At 49.6% G+C, this 13,370-nt stretch overlaps 1 protein-coding gene and 1 pseudogene across 1 annotated transcript; one reads left to right on the top strand and one right to left on the bottom strand.

The window, feature by feature from the left end:
- Positions 1-513: 513 nt before the first annotated feature.
- On the top strand, positions 514-10,115 carry Rbfa (ribosome binding factor A). The gene is given in 6 exon segments (NM_001398654.1): positions 514-785; positions 3,399-3,618; positions 4,123-4,235; positions 6,857-6,941; positions 8,927-8,994; positions 9,367-10,115. Coding segments are annotated over 6 exon segments (1,038 nt in total). The 5' UTR covers positions 514-621; the 3' UTR covers positions 9,755-10,115.
- Positions 10,116-11,924: 1,809 nt separating this feature from the next.
- LOC108348740 (60S acidic ribosomal protein P0 pseudogene) lies at positions 11,925-13,370 on the bottom strand (annotated as a pseudogene).

Below are 13,370 nucleotides of genomic sequence, written 5' to 3'. Positions count from 1 at the left end.
CACTATACACCGTTTACATACCCGGTGCGTTGCATGTTTCAGTCAGGTTAAGATCAACTGTCTCCTCAAACATTTGTTCCCTCTTTAGTGGTGAGACGATCAAAAAACCCTTCAAGCTTTTTGAAATGCACACTGCAGTATGGGCAACACGGCCCTGCTTTAAAATAAGCTGGGTGGGGCTGAAGAGGCGTCTAAACTATTAAGAGCACTTGGCTGCTCTTCCCGAGGGGTGCTGCGTTTCCAGCAATCCATCAGGCAGTTCTCTAATTCCGGCTCCAGGGGATGCACGCTCTCAGCTGGCTTCCGGAGGCACCTGCATTTACGTGCCGATGTGTCACGGACGCATTTATATAAGTAAATAATAAAAGAACTGTACGGCTAAAAATAAAATTAAAAAAAAAAAAAAGATCTAGGTGGTTTGGGGCCCTGACCATTTCGCACAGTGGGCGCCCCGCCCACAACAGTCATAACTTCGCGCCGCGGCCCCGCCCACATGTCTGGTTAGCCCCGCCCACACATGGCCGGGGCTTCCTGCTGCCGGGTCTCGTCTTTGGTCATCTAGGGCTTACTCTCCCGTCTGTCCAGTGCATAATCGAGCTTGCGGGCCCCGCGCTCCCAGGCATGTGGGCCAGCGTCGCGGGGCTGAGAGGCTCCTGCGCGGGGCTGCAGGCTCTGCGGGGCAGCTACAGGGCCGCGCTTCTTCCCAGCAGCTCGCTGGCCCTGCACACCTCGGTCACCTCCTGCGGAAGCAAGAACTTGCTCAAGAAATTTGCTTCGAAAACCAGGTATGCACCGATCAGGGTCCTCTGCGGGCCTGGTCGCCTGGTGCACGGTTGGATGGAGGCAGTTTCTACAGTGAACCGATGTCTTTGAGGGGTTGAGCCGGGACCATGGGGACAGGTATCGGTTCATGTTATTATTATTGGCAGATCACCTGCAGTTTGACCCTTGACAATTTACACGTTCCCTTCACACTTTAAGTTTATTTTTGTACAGGGTTAAGCCTCCTGAAACCTCACAGTGCGGAAAATTTGTCTTAATTAGATATTTTTAATAATAAAGATATAAGACACTTTGATTTGGCTGGGCAGTGGCACTTGGGAGGCAGAGATAGGCGGATCTCTGATCTGAGTTCAAGGCCAGCCTGGTCTATAGTATGAGTTTCAGGGTAGTCAGGACTAAGCAGAGAAGCTGTGTCTCCAAAAACAAGAAAAAGGGTTTTGTTTATGCTTGTTTTTTAAATTTCCACAGCATCTTAGAACTACCAAGTGTGTTAGGCCAGTTATATTTTGGGGGGTTTGTTTTAACAAATGATTTTACAGGTGGTTTTCGGCTTATGAAGAAGTGCAGAGTTCTGAGTCTGGTCTCAGACACTCTATCAGAACTTAATGTGCTATTCTTAATGTCTTACTATGTCCTATCCAGACACAGTAGCTTGTGGTCAGTCTTTCCATGTTTGACAGCTGTAACAGTTCTGGAGAATCCAGGTCGTGTGGTTGCACACTGCTGGAATTCGGTATTTTCTTCATGGTTATATGTGGGTTGTGGACTTGGGGGAAAAGTAACACAGGAAAAGCACCATTTTATCCATCTTATAGGTGTATACAGCTGTGAGCTTCTTACCATTTTATCCTGTCTTTTCTTTTTTAAAAAAAGATTTATTTATTTAATGTTTGTGAGTGAGTACACTGTCGCTGTCTTCAGACACAGCAGAAGAGGGCATCAGATCCCATTACAGATGGTTGTGAGCCACCATGGGATGGCTGGGATTTGAACTCAGGACCTCTAGGAAGAGCGGTTAGTGCTCTAACCACTGAGCCATCTGTCCAGCCCCATTTTATCCTGTCTTATCCAGTGATGTCCATAGCCAGTGTGCTCTCTACTGTTCTGGGGATCAGCTGTCCCGTTTGTCACTTTTGGGAGGAAGTTGCTGAGTGTAGCCCCTGATCTTAAGAGGTGAAGAATTATCGTCATGGCTTCTTTGGGGTTCTTTGTGGGGGATTCCTCCTTCATTTATTAATCCGTCTATCAGTGTGGACTTGCGGTTAGCAGCCATTGTTTTATTTTGCTGCAAGCGCTCCATCTTTGGGCATCAGCAGCCCCTCAACCCCTTTGTTCTCTTGGCACACCCCATGTGTAGAGCCATTGCTTTCTGGCACTTCAAGATGTCTTAAGCTCTCCTTACGTATGCCCTCTTCAACCCTGAGAGTCCGCCATTCTTATGAGGAGCCCAGGCTACTGGAAGGTTCTGGAAAACATGGTCTGGGAGCGGTACGCTCACTTTTACTGTTACATCTGGCCTTTGGTCCCTCTACTTACCAGCATTTTGTACTTGTCTGGGCATTTGCCCCCTTTCCCTACTCTCCTGGAACTCGCTCCTGTTCTAGTAGTGAGAAGTGAGGCTTCCCTCAATTCCCTAAGGGTTCAGTGCAGCACACCAGAACCATCAATCTTCATCTTCATGAATGACCAACGAGGCACAGCGCTTTCGTGAAGTTTGGAGATAAAATCTTAACGGCCTGTCTGTCTGTCCTTCCCCTGTAGATAGACACAAGTCAAAATTACAGGGCAAAGTGTCTTCTGTCCCATCCCCCATAGCCATGTTGTTGTCTACTAAACTTCAGTAGTTGTTAGGGTCCCATTAACACACCCCTGTGTCCAATGAAAGCACCTATACTTGAAGCGTCACAGCCTTTTGATGTAGTTTATGCAAAACTTCTTTTAACTTGTCATAGCTATCTCATGTAATTTATTTAAAAAGGAGCCCCCATCTCTTTTTAAGGATGTTTTTTATGCATATGCGTTTCTCTCTCTCTCTCTCTCTCTCTCTCTCTCTCTCTCTCTCTGTGTGTGTGTGTGTGTGTGTGTGTGTGTGTGTGTGTGTGTGTGTGGTTTTTCAAGACAGTTTCTCTGTGTAACAGGCAGCTCTGACTGTCTTGGGACTTACTCTGTAGACCAGGCTGGCCTCTGACTCACAGAGATCCACTTGGCTCTCCATCTTGGGTGCTGGATTTAAAGGTGTCCAATGCCAACACTCGACCTCGTACCTGAGTGGTGGTGGCGCATGTCTTTAACCCAAACACTCGGAGGCAAAGGCAACATCTCTTGAATTCAAGGCCAGAAAAACAAACAAACAGAAAAGGATCTATTTCTGTGAGTATTTTGCCTGCATGTATGTTATGTGAGTATTTTGCCTGCATGTATGTTACATGCATTGTGTGCAAGCCTGGTATCTGTGGAGGTCTGAAGCATCTTTCAGATTCCCTGGAACATTGTGAGACACCATGCAAATGCTGGAACTGAACCCAGGTCCCCTGAAAGACTAACTAGTGTCGTTAACTCCTGAGCTGTTTCTCCAGCCTCCCCCTCCCAACCTAATTTCTGTTTGCTTGACACAGAAAGAAGTTTTGGTATGAAGCTCCATCCCTGGGGTCTCACTTGACTCACAAGCCATCCAAGTATGAGTTCCTCACGAAGAACACGTTAAAGAAGACTAGGAAGGAGGACACTATACGCCTAAGGGTCCTGAACGGCCTTCTCCACAAGTCATTGACAGAGCTGCTGTGCACTCCTGAAGTGAGCCAAGAGGTGTATGACCTGAATGTCGAGCTCTCCAAGGTGAGCAGAGGTCAGGGTTTGGGGCAGGAGGGCACAAGCTTAGTTTTGCCTGAAGCCCTGGAACCTTCGGTCTTGGCTTGGGGCTGCAGGTGTCAAATCTGGTTTAAATAGGGGGTCAAGGTGCACAGGTAGAGCTTTTCTGTACCCAGGTGAGGGACCTGTGACAACCCCTTGTCAGCCAGGGGATGAGATGAAGCATTAGAAGTACTTAGGAATGTCGTGGGGTTTCCACACGGCCGTTGTCTTTATAAAGATAGTGAGGGGCCCTCATCTTTCCTGGAAGGGGCTGTGAGCCGTGCTGTGAGGTACATGGGGCTGAGCCGAGAGAAGGGATGTGAACTTGGGTGTCTGTGACCCTACTTACCCTCTGTGAGTGCTGTGCTCTCTGGCTGGCATCACCAGAATAGGTTGCTAGAGGCGGAGGAAGCTGAGGCTGTTACCTCACATACTGTGTGAGCTGTGCAGTCTGAACCCTCAGTGACGTGCAGCTGGGGGGCATTTCAGGTCTCTGTGACTCCAGACTTCTCAGCCTGCCGAGTGTACTGGAAGACAGGTGTCTCTGCAGAGCAGAACAGGCACACGGAGGCCGTCCTGCAGAGGAGCGCTGCCTACATGAGGTGATGGAGTTTGCTTCCCCGAGTAACGCCTTCTCCCCGAACCCTAAGTGCCTTGGCCGTTTGTAGGTAAACTTGACAATTTCTCATTGAAGATTTTTTGCTTTTAAGGAAAATCTCAGAAGCATCTCCTTGATTCTTAGAGTATAGATTGCATTTTCCTATAAGACCTAATCTAGTCAGATTTCTCACAGGTTTTGTGGGGCTCCACAGGTCCTTTCAGGTCTGTGAGGCAAGAACTATTTTGGCTGCTCCCCCACCCCCCCACCCCCGGGCTGGGGACCGAACCCAGGGCCTTGCGCTTGCTAGGCAAGCGCTCTACCACTGAGCTAAATCCCCATCCCCTATTTTGGCTGCTTTAAAGTTGTCTCTTTGTTCCACTGCTGCCCAAGCTTACTGAGACACACAGGGCCTCATTTTCCCGAAAGCATCCCGGATGACCAAAGAAAAGAGTAAACACACACCACTGTAAATGTCGGTGCATGGCAGGAAGCACAGGCAGGTCTCTAATGGCTGCTGAGGCTCCCCCAGGGCACCCCGAGGTGAGAGAGTGCCTGCAGCTGCTCAGGTGTAGGGTTTTGGCAGACATCTCTGAAGAACAGACAAGTGAACCACTACGGAGCAGACAGCTGGTCATGCCCAATGCTAGCAGCAAAATTTACCCTCGCAGAATTCGAGTTAGGCTTGATATGTGTGAACTTGATAACCTGAAGAGCTTTAAGTCGGTTCTCGTGGGATCATAACTTCACAAGTGCCACACAGTACTGTGCAGGGTTTCGACCTAATGTCCACCACTTGACCGACATACAAGGTTATAAGACCACACACGGGGAGAAGGTTGGCCAACCTGACAGACCCTGGTGCATCCTAATGTGATACTGGATTGCGTTGCGTTGCACAGAGGCTCAAAAAAAACGACCCATCCTTTCCAAAGGACGGTTCATACGTTTCCCCTCCCTCGGTTCCTTATCTGTGTAAGGCCACAGTTTCGTGCGTATCTGCAAGAATAGCGACAGGAGGTGCCAAGTGAAGCACTGGCTGGCTGTCCCTCCAGTGCGAACACAGACAAGGCCACTGCTCTCAGCCCCTCTTTAAAAAGTCAGTTTTCCATGAAAAGTATGTGTGTCCGCACTTAGTAGGCTTACTGTTTTAATGACTTTTAAAATGTCACTTTTAAGTTTCTCAGATTTAATTTCCAGTGGAGTGACATCCACAGAACAACGTAAACAAAGTTGTTGTCACTCTCGGTGGCTGTTGCAGTCGTGAAGGTCCTGAGACCCAGATGTTGGGAGGGGATGAGCTGCTCGGACATAGTGAAGCTACCCAGCATCTTAGCCAGGGTTCTGTTGCTGGGTGAAACTCATGACCAAAAATCAAGTGGGGAGGAATTACACTTCCACATCGCTGTTCATCATGGAAGGAGTCAGGGCAGGAACTCAAGCAGGGCAGGAACCTGGGGGCAGGAGGTGATGCAGAGGCCATGGAGGGTGCTGCTTGCGGGCTAGCTCCACATGGCTTGCTCAACCTGCTTTCTTATAGAACCAGGACTCAGCCCAGGATGGCCCCACCCACAGTGGGCTGGGCCCTCTCCCACTGACCACTAATTGAGAAAATGCCCTACAGCTGGACCTCATGGAGGCATTTCATAAACTGAGGCTCCTTCCTCTTTGATGACTCTACATTGTGTCAATGTTGACACAAAGCCAGCCAGTACACTCAGTTTATTCAGTTGAAAATACATACATACATTCATACATACATACATTCATACATATATTCATACATACATACATACATTCATACATACATACATATATTCATACATTCATACATACATACATTCATTCATACACTCATTCATACATACATTCATACATACATATATTCATACATTCATACATACATACATATATTCATACATACATACATATATTCATACATTCATACATAAAGGCAGAAATCCAGCTGGTCATGCATCTTACCATCTCAGAGCCAGATGCCTCCCACAGACTCCAGGAAGAAGACTGTATTGGGAACCCATGTGTGGGATTCGTCTAGCATGCCTGTTTGTCCGGCTGTGTACTGTTTGTCTCATGTTCCGTATGAGGGTCGCTGGGCATCCACTTCCATAGCGAGTGTCTGCAACCATCAAAGAAGGATCAGAAGAAAGTTAGCAGAGCACATCTTTAGACTATTGTGATTGCCCAAAACTTGGTGTCAGAGCTTGAACGGATTGCAGGGCCTAGACCTCAGTGTCTGGTCTCACTGTCCGGTCTGTATCACATTACCGAGCTGTACCAAAACCCTTCATGTCTAGCATGCAGGGATGTCAGGTTGGAGTCCTCGCAGGGAGGACCAGTGAGTACAGGATGCAGTGAGTCCAGTCCAAACAACTTGTTCATTAGGCCTCCGTCGCCTCGGAAGAGTGAAGACCAGCGGTGGTATAGTGCATCCTGTATGATGAGGCAGTATAGAAAAGGTTTCGCCTAAGCTCTGCCCCGCCCTCCTTTGCTCCGCCCCCTGCTCCATAATGAGCACGTCTCCCTTATTCCTGGTAAATTTGTGAGTTTGATGTAGTTTGGGTTTGGCTCCTCTTCACTAAATGCCATGTTCTCATTCCTCAGGCATCTTCTGATATCTCAGCAAACCCTGAGAAATGTTCCACCCATAGTGTTTGTTCAAGACAAGAGAGACATAGTCCTGGCTGAGGTGAGCTTTTACAATAATTGGCCCTTTTAAAAAAATCTCGCGTACACCAGAATGAGCTTTTATTTATGTGTGTGTTTATCTGCTGACTTATTAGTTTAGAAACTTTATGAATATGGGTGTTTTACCTGCATGTCTGTCTGTCTGTACCACATGCATATATTGCCCTCCGAGGCCAGAAAAGGGCACTTGATCCCAGGAACCAGTGTGTGGGTGCTGGGAATTGAACCCAGATCCTCTGGAAGAGCAGCCAGTGTTCCAAACCACCAAGTCTTCACTCCATTCCTGTGTGTGTTCACCTGTGTGTGTGTGCGCGTGTGTGTGCGCGCATGTGTGTCTTAGTTAGGGTTTCTATGGCTATGGTAAAACACTATGACTATAAGTAACCGGGGAGGGAAGAGCTTATCTCAGCTTAGTTGTATATCACAGTCCCTCGCTGAGGGAAGTCAGGGTAGGAACAGGACAGTAACCTGGAGGCAGGGCTCATGTAGGAGTTTGCTTGTCACCTTCTTCCTCATAGCTAGCTCCCTTATACACCTGAGGGCCACCAACCCAGGGGTAGTGCTACCACAATGGGCTAGGCGTCCCCACATCAATTTCCTACTTAAGGAAATGCTCTACATGCTTGCCCATAGGCCAGAAGGTGTCCAGGCCACAGGGACATTTTCTCAGTTGAAGTTTCTTCTTCCCAGGTGTCTCTAGCTTATGTCAGATTGGTATAAGACTAGTCAGCACAGTGGGTGTTGAGGTCAGAGGACACCATTCTACCATGTCTGTTCTGAAGACCCTGCCCAGGTTGTTAGGGCCAGAGAATCGCTGAAGGGAGACCCGAATCTCAAATAGTATGCAAAGGCAGAGTGGTTATTCTGCAGAAATTACCAGCATTCAGGGGTCAACCATTCCTCAAAATGATGACCACCAGAGTAGCTCGCAGGTCCCCTTTTATGTAGGGCTGGGGGAATTTTCCAGAAGTGTTAGAAAACCTCTAATACAATTGGCTAGAAGAACAGCAGCAGCATTAGTACAATTTTGATTGGTCACTATGTTAGTTCCATTGTATTTGGGAGACCTTGGAGAGTATCAGAGACCAGCTCACTTCTAGCCTTGTCTCCTCCAGCTAGGTGTCCCAGGAGCTGACTCAGCCCCAGACACTGATCAATGACCTGGGGCCAGGGTCATCACTGATCAATGACCTAGGGCCACGGCCATCACTGATTAACGACCTGGGGCCATCACCCATCAGTGACCCATTGTCAGTGGCTCCCAGGAGCCCAGTATGCTTCCCTGGATTGAATTTTTTATTCCCAAGGTTTTTGGACCTCTCAAGGTCACCAGGCTTGGCTACAAGGGCCTTCGCACTGAACCATCTCCTTTGCCCAAATAATTAGCTTTTTATACTTTACTTTTATACTTTTCTATACTCATTGAGCTTCACTGGGTAAATTTTCATGTTTTGTTGGTTTACTTTCCTTTATTTTTGAGAGTCTCAATGTATAGCCCTGGCTGGCCTAGAACTTGCTATGTAGACCAGACATTCCTTGAACTCACAGAGATCCCCCTGCCTCTGACTCCCAAGTGCTGCTACTTTTGTCTCAGGCCTCTTGACTCCACAATGGGCTCCTTTGGCTGAGACTGTGGTGATCTCACATCTGTTCTTGCTGTGCTAGGGCTTCCTGTCCGTAAACACTCAAAATTCTGTTGCCAAGTGGAGTTATTTTGCAAAAGCACCTTAGAAATCAGTAAACTTTAGTTATGTAATTCAACCAGTGTTTCTTTTCCTCCTAGACTTGCCTAATGTTACAAATGCAGGGAGCCTCAGTTGTTGTCAGGGAACTTGGGACAAATTAATGGGACAGCGAGGGTGTGAATCTCTGCATTGAGAAGGCACCTGCACTGGTGTTAACTGAAGCCAGCAGACTTGTGCTGGGCAGTGTGCAGGGCTGCTGGACCCTGGACCTGTGGCCGACCATCCCATACCTTCCTTTCAGGTAGATCGGTTACTGGCTGTGGCTGACTTTGGACCCCCAGATGAAAGGGATGACTTGGATGGTTTGAGGTAAGGCATGCAAACATCTTCCTGTTACCTGTGGCCCATGCTTAAGCCACGGCAGCCGCTCAGTCTGTGCCTCTGCTCGCCCACATTGTCCCCTGGCACCTGCCCCTGGACCCAGCACAGGTCTGCATAGTTCTGGGTGGCTGCCTGTATACCTCCCAGCTCAGATGAGGAAACCTGGGGATGCACACATGGTCCAAACAAGCCACTGTCTCTGACTCTGAAGAACCTAGACCAGGATTGCTTTTCTACATCCCGGTCACCCTCAGACAAGGTCGGAAGTGGGAGGATGTAGCCCGGGTCCTATGCAGATGCTTTGCTTCGTGCTTTGGAGCTCGGTCTGGACTCTGTGTGAAGGCTTCTCTCTCCCCACAGGAGCCCCGATGCCCAGGCACCACATGACTCCCCAGAACCAACCACACACCCAAATCTGTGTGGGATTGACCACGAGGCACTGAATAAGCAAATAATGGAGTACAAACGCAAGAAGGAGCGAGGGCTCCAGTGTGTGAGCCTGGCGCCACCATCAGGGCAGGAGCAGGCGCCTGATCCCGCTCATTTGCTCCGAAAGAGAAAGAAGGCCCGATCCCGCCAGCACCAGGATGCTTCCCCCAGAAGCTTCCTTTTGGGTGAGGAGGATGAGGATGAGGACAGCAGCACAGAGTGGGAATGCCACGCCCAGGAGGCTGAGGACGAGTGGGAAGCAGAGGGTGGAGGTGAGGGCGTCCAGCAGGGGCTCGGTGGCAAAAGAGAGCAGGGGTAAGGGGTGGGGCCTCAGAGCTGCCCGCCCCTGCCAGTGGGTCAGACTGGGGACAGAGCCTTTGAGCAGAGGGGAGAGTTTACTTCCGGGTCAGGAGATGGAGGCGGAGCTCCTGGTGCAGGCCGTCCTGCTGTTTGTCAGTCATCTTTCCAGCCGTCGGTACACCCCATCACCTGTCTGGACTCACTGGTTTTCCTCCAGCGTTCATGCATAACTAAAACGGAATCTCGTCACGGAGTGACTCTCAGTCACTCACAGAGGCTGAGCACAGACCCCATAGGACTGCATCTGCAGATCTCCACAGTGAAGACCCTGGTTCCTGATGACTTCTCTTCAAATAAACTATTTTCTCTTTACTCTTGGAGAATTTTGTGTATATGCACAATGTATTTTTAACATATTCGCTTCTCTCCCTTTTAACTATTGTCGGGTTCCCGTTCCCTAAGTCTCCCTCCCAGCTGCACGCGTCACTCAATCTAACCCGTGCTACCCGTTTGTAACATGGGAACGGGGCTGTCACTGGAGCACAGACCACCCAGGAGGGGCTTACACCTCTGCGGCCCCCAAAGAAAACAGACTCTTCCTCCCCCAGCAGCCACCAGCTGCCAGTAGGTCCTAACCTGGAGCTGAGGCATCTGAGCCCACTTCAGCCCTCGCTGAAATAGTGACTGGCTTGATCCTGTGCAGGCAGCCAGCTGCTCTCAGCTCAGAGCCGCAGTGAACTGTCATGTCCAGGAGACTGCTGGGCAACCCTGCTTCCTGACCTCTCCCTCTCCTGAAAATCACTCCGGGAGGTTTGAGGGAGAGAGGGTGTGATGTAGATAGACCCCATTGAGGGCTACAGTGACTCCTGGACTCCAGGCGCTTTGACCAGTCATGTGTCTCTGAGCCCCGCCACCTGCTTCTCTGATGGAGAATCTGACTACACTAATCTGTGGGTAGAAAGAGAAGTGTCTAGAAGGCAGTTCGATTCTATGTCCATCTAGCACAGTGATAGAAGCAAGTTCTCCAGGGCCTGTGACCCCCCCCCCCCCCGGCTTTGGGTTCTTGACCAAGGTTACAGTACCAGGCACGAGTTCCCGTCTGTAAGCGGACCTTAAATCCCATCAGGAACTACCTGCTTACTGCCATAACGCTCATGCCTCTCTGGATATCTTACCAGGGTGGCCATCGTTATATGGTTCACAGGTCCACAGCTAGGTAAGGTGTCTGATGACTTCCCCCTTTCGGCAGCCTGCCCAGCATCTAGTACTATCAAAGCTAGCCAGCCAGCAGGGACAAAGTATCCAGGTCCCACACCCACTTGAATACCCATGTCCTGTGACCAGCAATAGGGTGTTACCATCAAAATTTGTTGAATAGTTAAGGGAGTGTTTCTGTGGGGAAGTGTCTCCAGAGGCCCCCTTGACCAACAACCTGAAGGCTTTTTTTTTTCTTTTTTTAATTCTCATATAATACACCCCAACAGCGGTATTTCTTCCCTCCTCTCCTCCCAGTCCCTCCCCCACATATCTCCTCTCCCAAAATCCATACCTCCTATGTTTCCCTTCAGAAAAGGGCAGGCCTACCAGGATGTCAAACAGCTATGGCACATCGAGTTGTAATACGACTAGGGAATGGCGGCCCCACCCGCATTGAGGCTGGATGAGGCAACCCAACAGGAAGAATAGGGTCCCAAAAGCAGGAAAAACAGCTTTGTGTGGAGACTGTAACGGAGCAGAGTGAATCACAGGGCGAAGGGCTGCCCAAGTTACCCAGATATGATTACTCTACAGTGACAGAGCTCTGTGCTTCTGACCCCCTCTTCCTCGTGTATTTTCTAAAATGCGTCCCGTGCCAGCTGACCTGCTCTTCGCCACCTAGGGAGTCTGTGGCTCTTGGTCACAAGCTACGCACTGCTCTCGTCTCGCTGAGTCGTTTGTATGAGCTCCAAGGCAGAGGCTCAATTCACTACTTGTTGATGCTGCATCTTGTAAATTATCCTCTGGTTTTTGTTTTGTTTTGTTTTGTTTTGGTTCTTTTTTTCGGAGCTGGGGACCGAACCCAGGGCCTTGCGCTTCCTAGGTAAGCGCTCTACCACTGAGCTAAATCCCCAGCCCCCCTCTGGTTTGTTTTAAACAGCAGAGCCGAGACAAAAGGCTCAACAGCATGAAAAACGTGAAAACCATGGTACTTGGACTGCAGAAAGATCATTAATTCCCAGTGAGCTGAAACAAGATTACAGACTGTGTGCATGGGGCGCTGTTGAGTGGGACTTGGATCCCTCCCTCTGCTTTCGTTCAGATAGCTCCAGGTGCCACAGTGACCTCTGCTCACTCCCAATGACAGCCAGCGACATTCAGCCACCAGCAGTCAGAGCTGGCAGGCTGCTGTCTGTCTTCCAGAACAAATGTCTTTTTCAAGTTTTTATCAAGTCAGCATCTGTAAACATCTCTTAGGTTGATGGCAAAACAATGGCTCCTTGTTACCTCCGGATTCTGTGCGCAGGAAGTCAGCTGCTTGTCATTACACCTTCAGCTGTTCCGAGACCCACACAGAGAATTTGACTCATAACTCAACGTGGACTCCAGCTGAAATGGAGTAAGAGAACATTCTGTATCCGTCTGCCGCTAACCCTCAAATAAGTGTCCTTTTCACGGACTTTTACCTCAGTCACATCTTGGCACAGCTAGTAGTAGTAGTTTTCTTGTTTAAAACAGCTCCAAGCCAGCCATGGTAACACAGACCCATGGTCTTAGTGTGTGGGAGGCAAAGGCAGGAGAATTGAGTTGACAGCCTGGGTTGACAGCAAAACTATCTCAAAAACAAAACAAAGACAACAGGAAAGCTTCAGGCTGTGAGGAGGTGTGTACCTGTCAGGCCCACCCATAACACTCTCACCTAGACTCTAGTTATACACTGTAGCACGGTTTAAATTGTTACATGCAGCCTCAAGACTATACCCTGAGCGAGAGTGCGGGGCCTGCTCCGTGATGCCCAGCACCTCAGGGTCATAAATGTTGCCGTTGTCGAACACCTGCTGGATGATCAGCCTAACGGAGGAGGGGGAGATGTTCAGCAGTGTGGCTTCACCGACTCCTACCTTGTCTCCAGTCTTTATCAGCTGCACAACACTCAGAATTCCTGGAGATTTTAGTGGTGATGCCCAAAGCTTGGAAGAAAGAGGTCTTCTCTGGCCCCAGACCAATGTTCTGAGCATGCGCAGTGACCTCACATGGAGCGATGGCACCGGCTCGCCCAGCAGCTGGCACCTTATTGGCCAGGCGCATAGCCTAATCTCGGTGAGGTCCTCCTTGGTGAACACGAAGCCCACGTTCCCCCGGATGTGAGGCAGCAGTTTCTCCAGAGCTCGGTTGTTCTCCAGGTGGCCCAGGATGGCTTTGCGCATCATGGCGTTCTTGCCCATCAGCACCACAGCCTTCCCTCAGAGGGACATGCGGATCTGCTGCATCTTCTTGGAGCCCACATTGTCTGCTCCCACAATGAAGCATTTTGGGTAATCATCCAAAAGTTGGATGATCTTAAGGAAGTCGCCCTGTCTTTCCTGGGCGTCACACCAGTGCGTCAGGGATTGCCACGCGGGGTTTAAAGACGACGTCACTCTAATGAGGATGCCTGA

Source organism: Rattus norvegicus, chromosome 18 (genome assembly GCF_021556685.1).
Source record: "Rattus norvegicus strain SHRSP/BbbUtx chromosome 18, alternate assembly SHRSP_T2T, whole genome shotgun sequence".
In the NCBI taxonomy this organism is placed as follows: domain Eukaryota; kingdom Metazoa; phylum Chordata; class Mammalia; order Rodentia; family Muridae; genus Rattus; species Rattus norvegicus.
The sequence above is the reverse complement of the archived record's forward strand: the minus strand, read 5'-3'. Positions and strand labels throughout refer to the sequence as shown.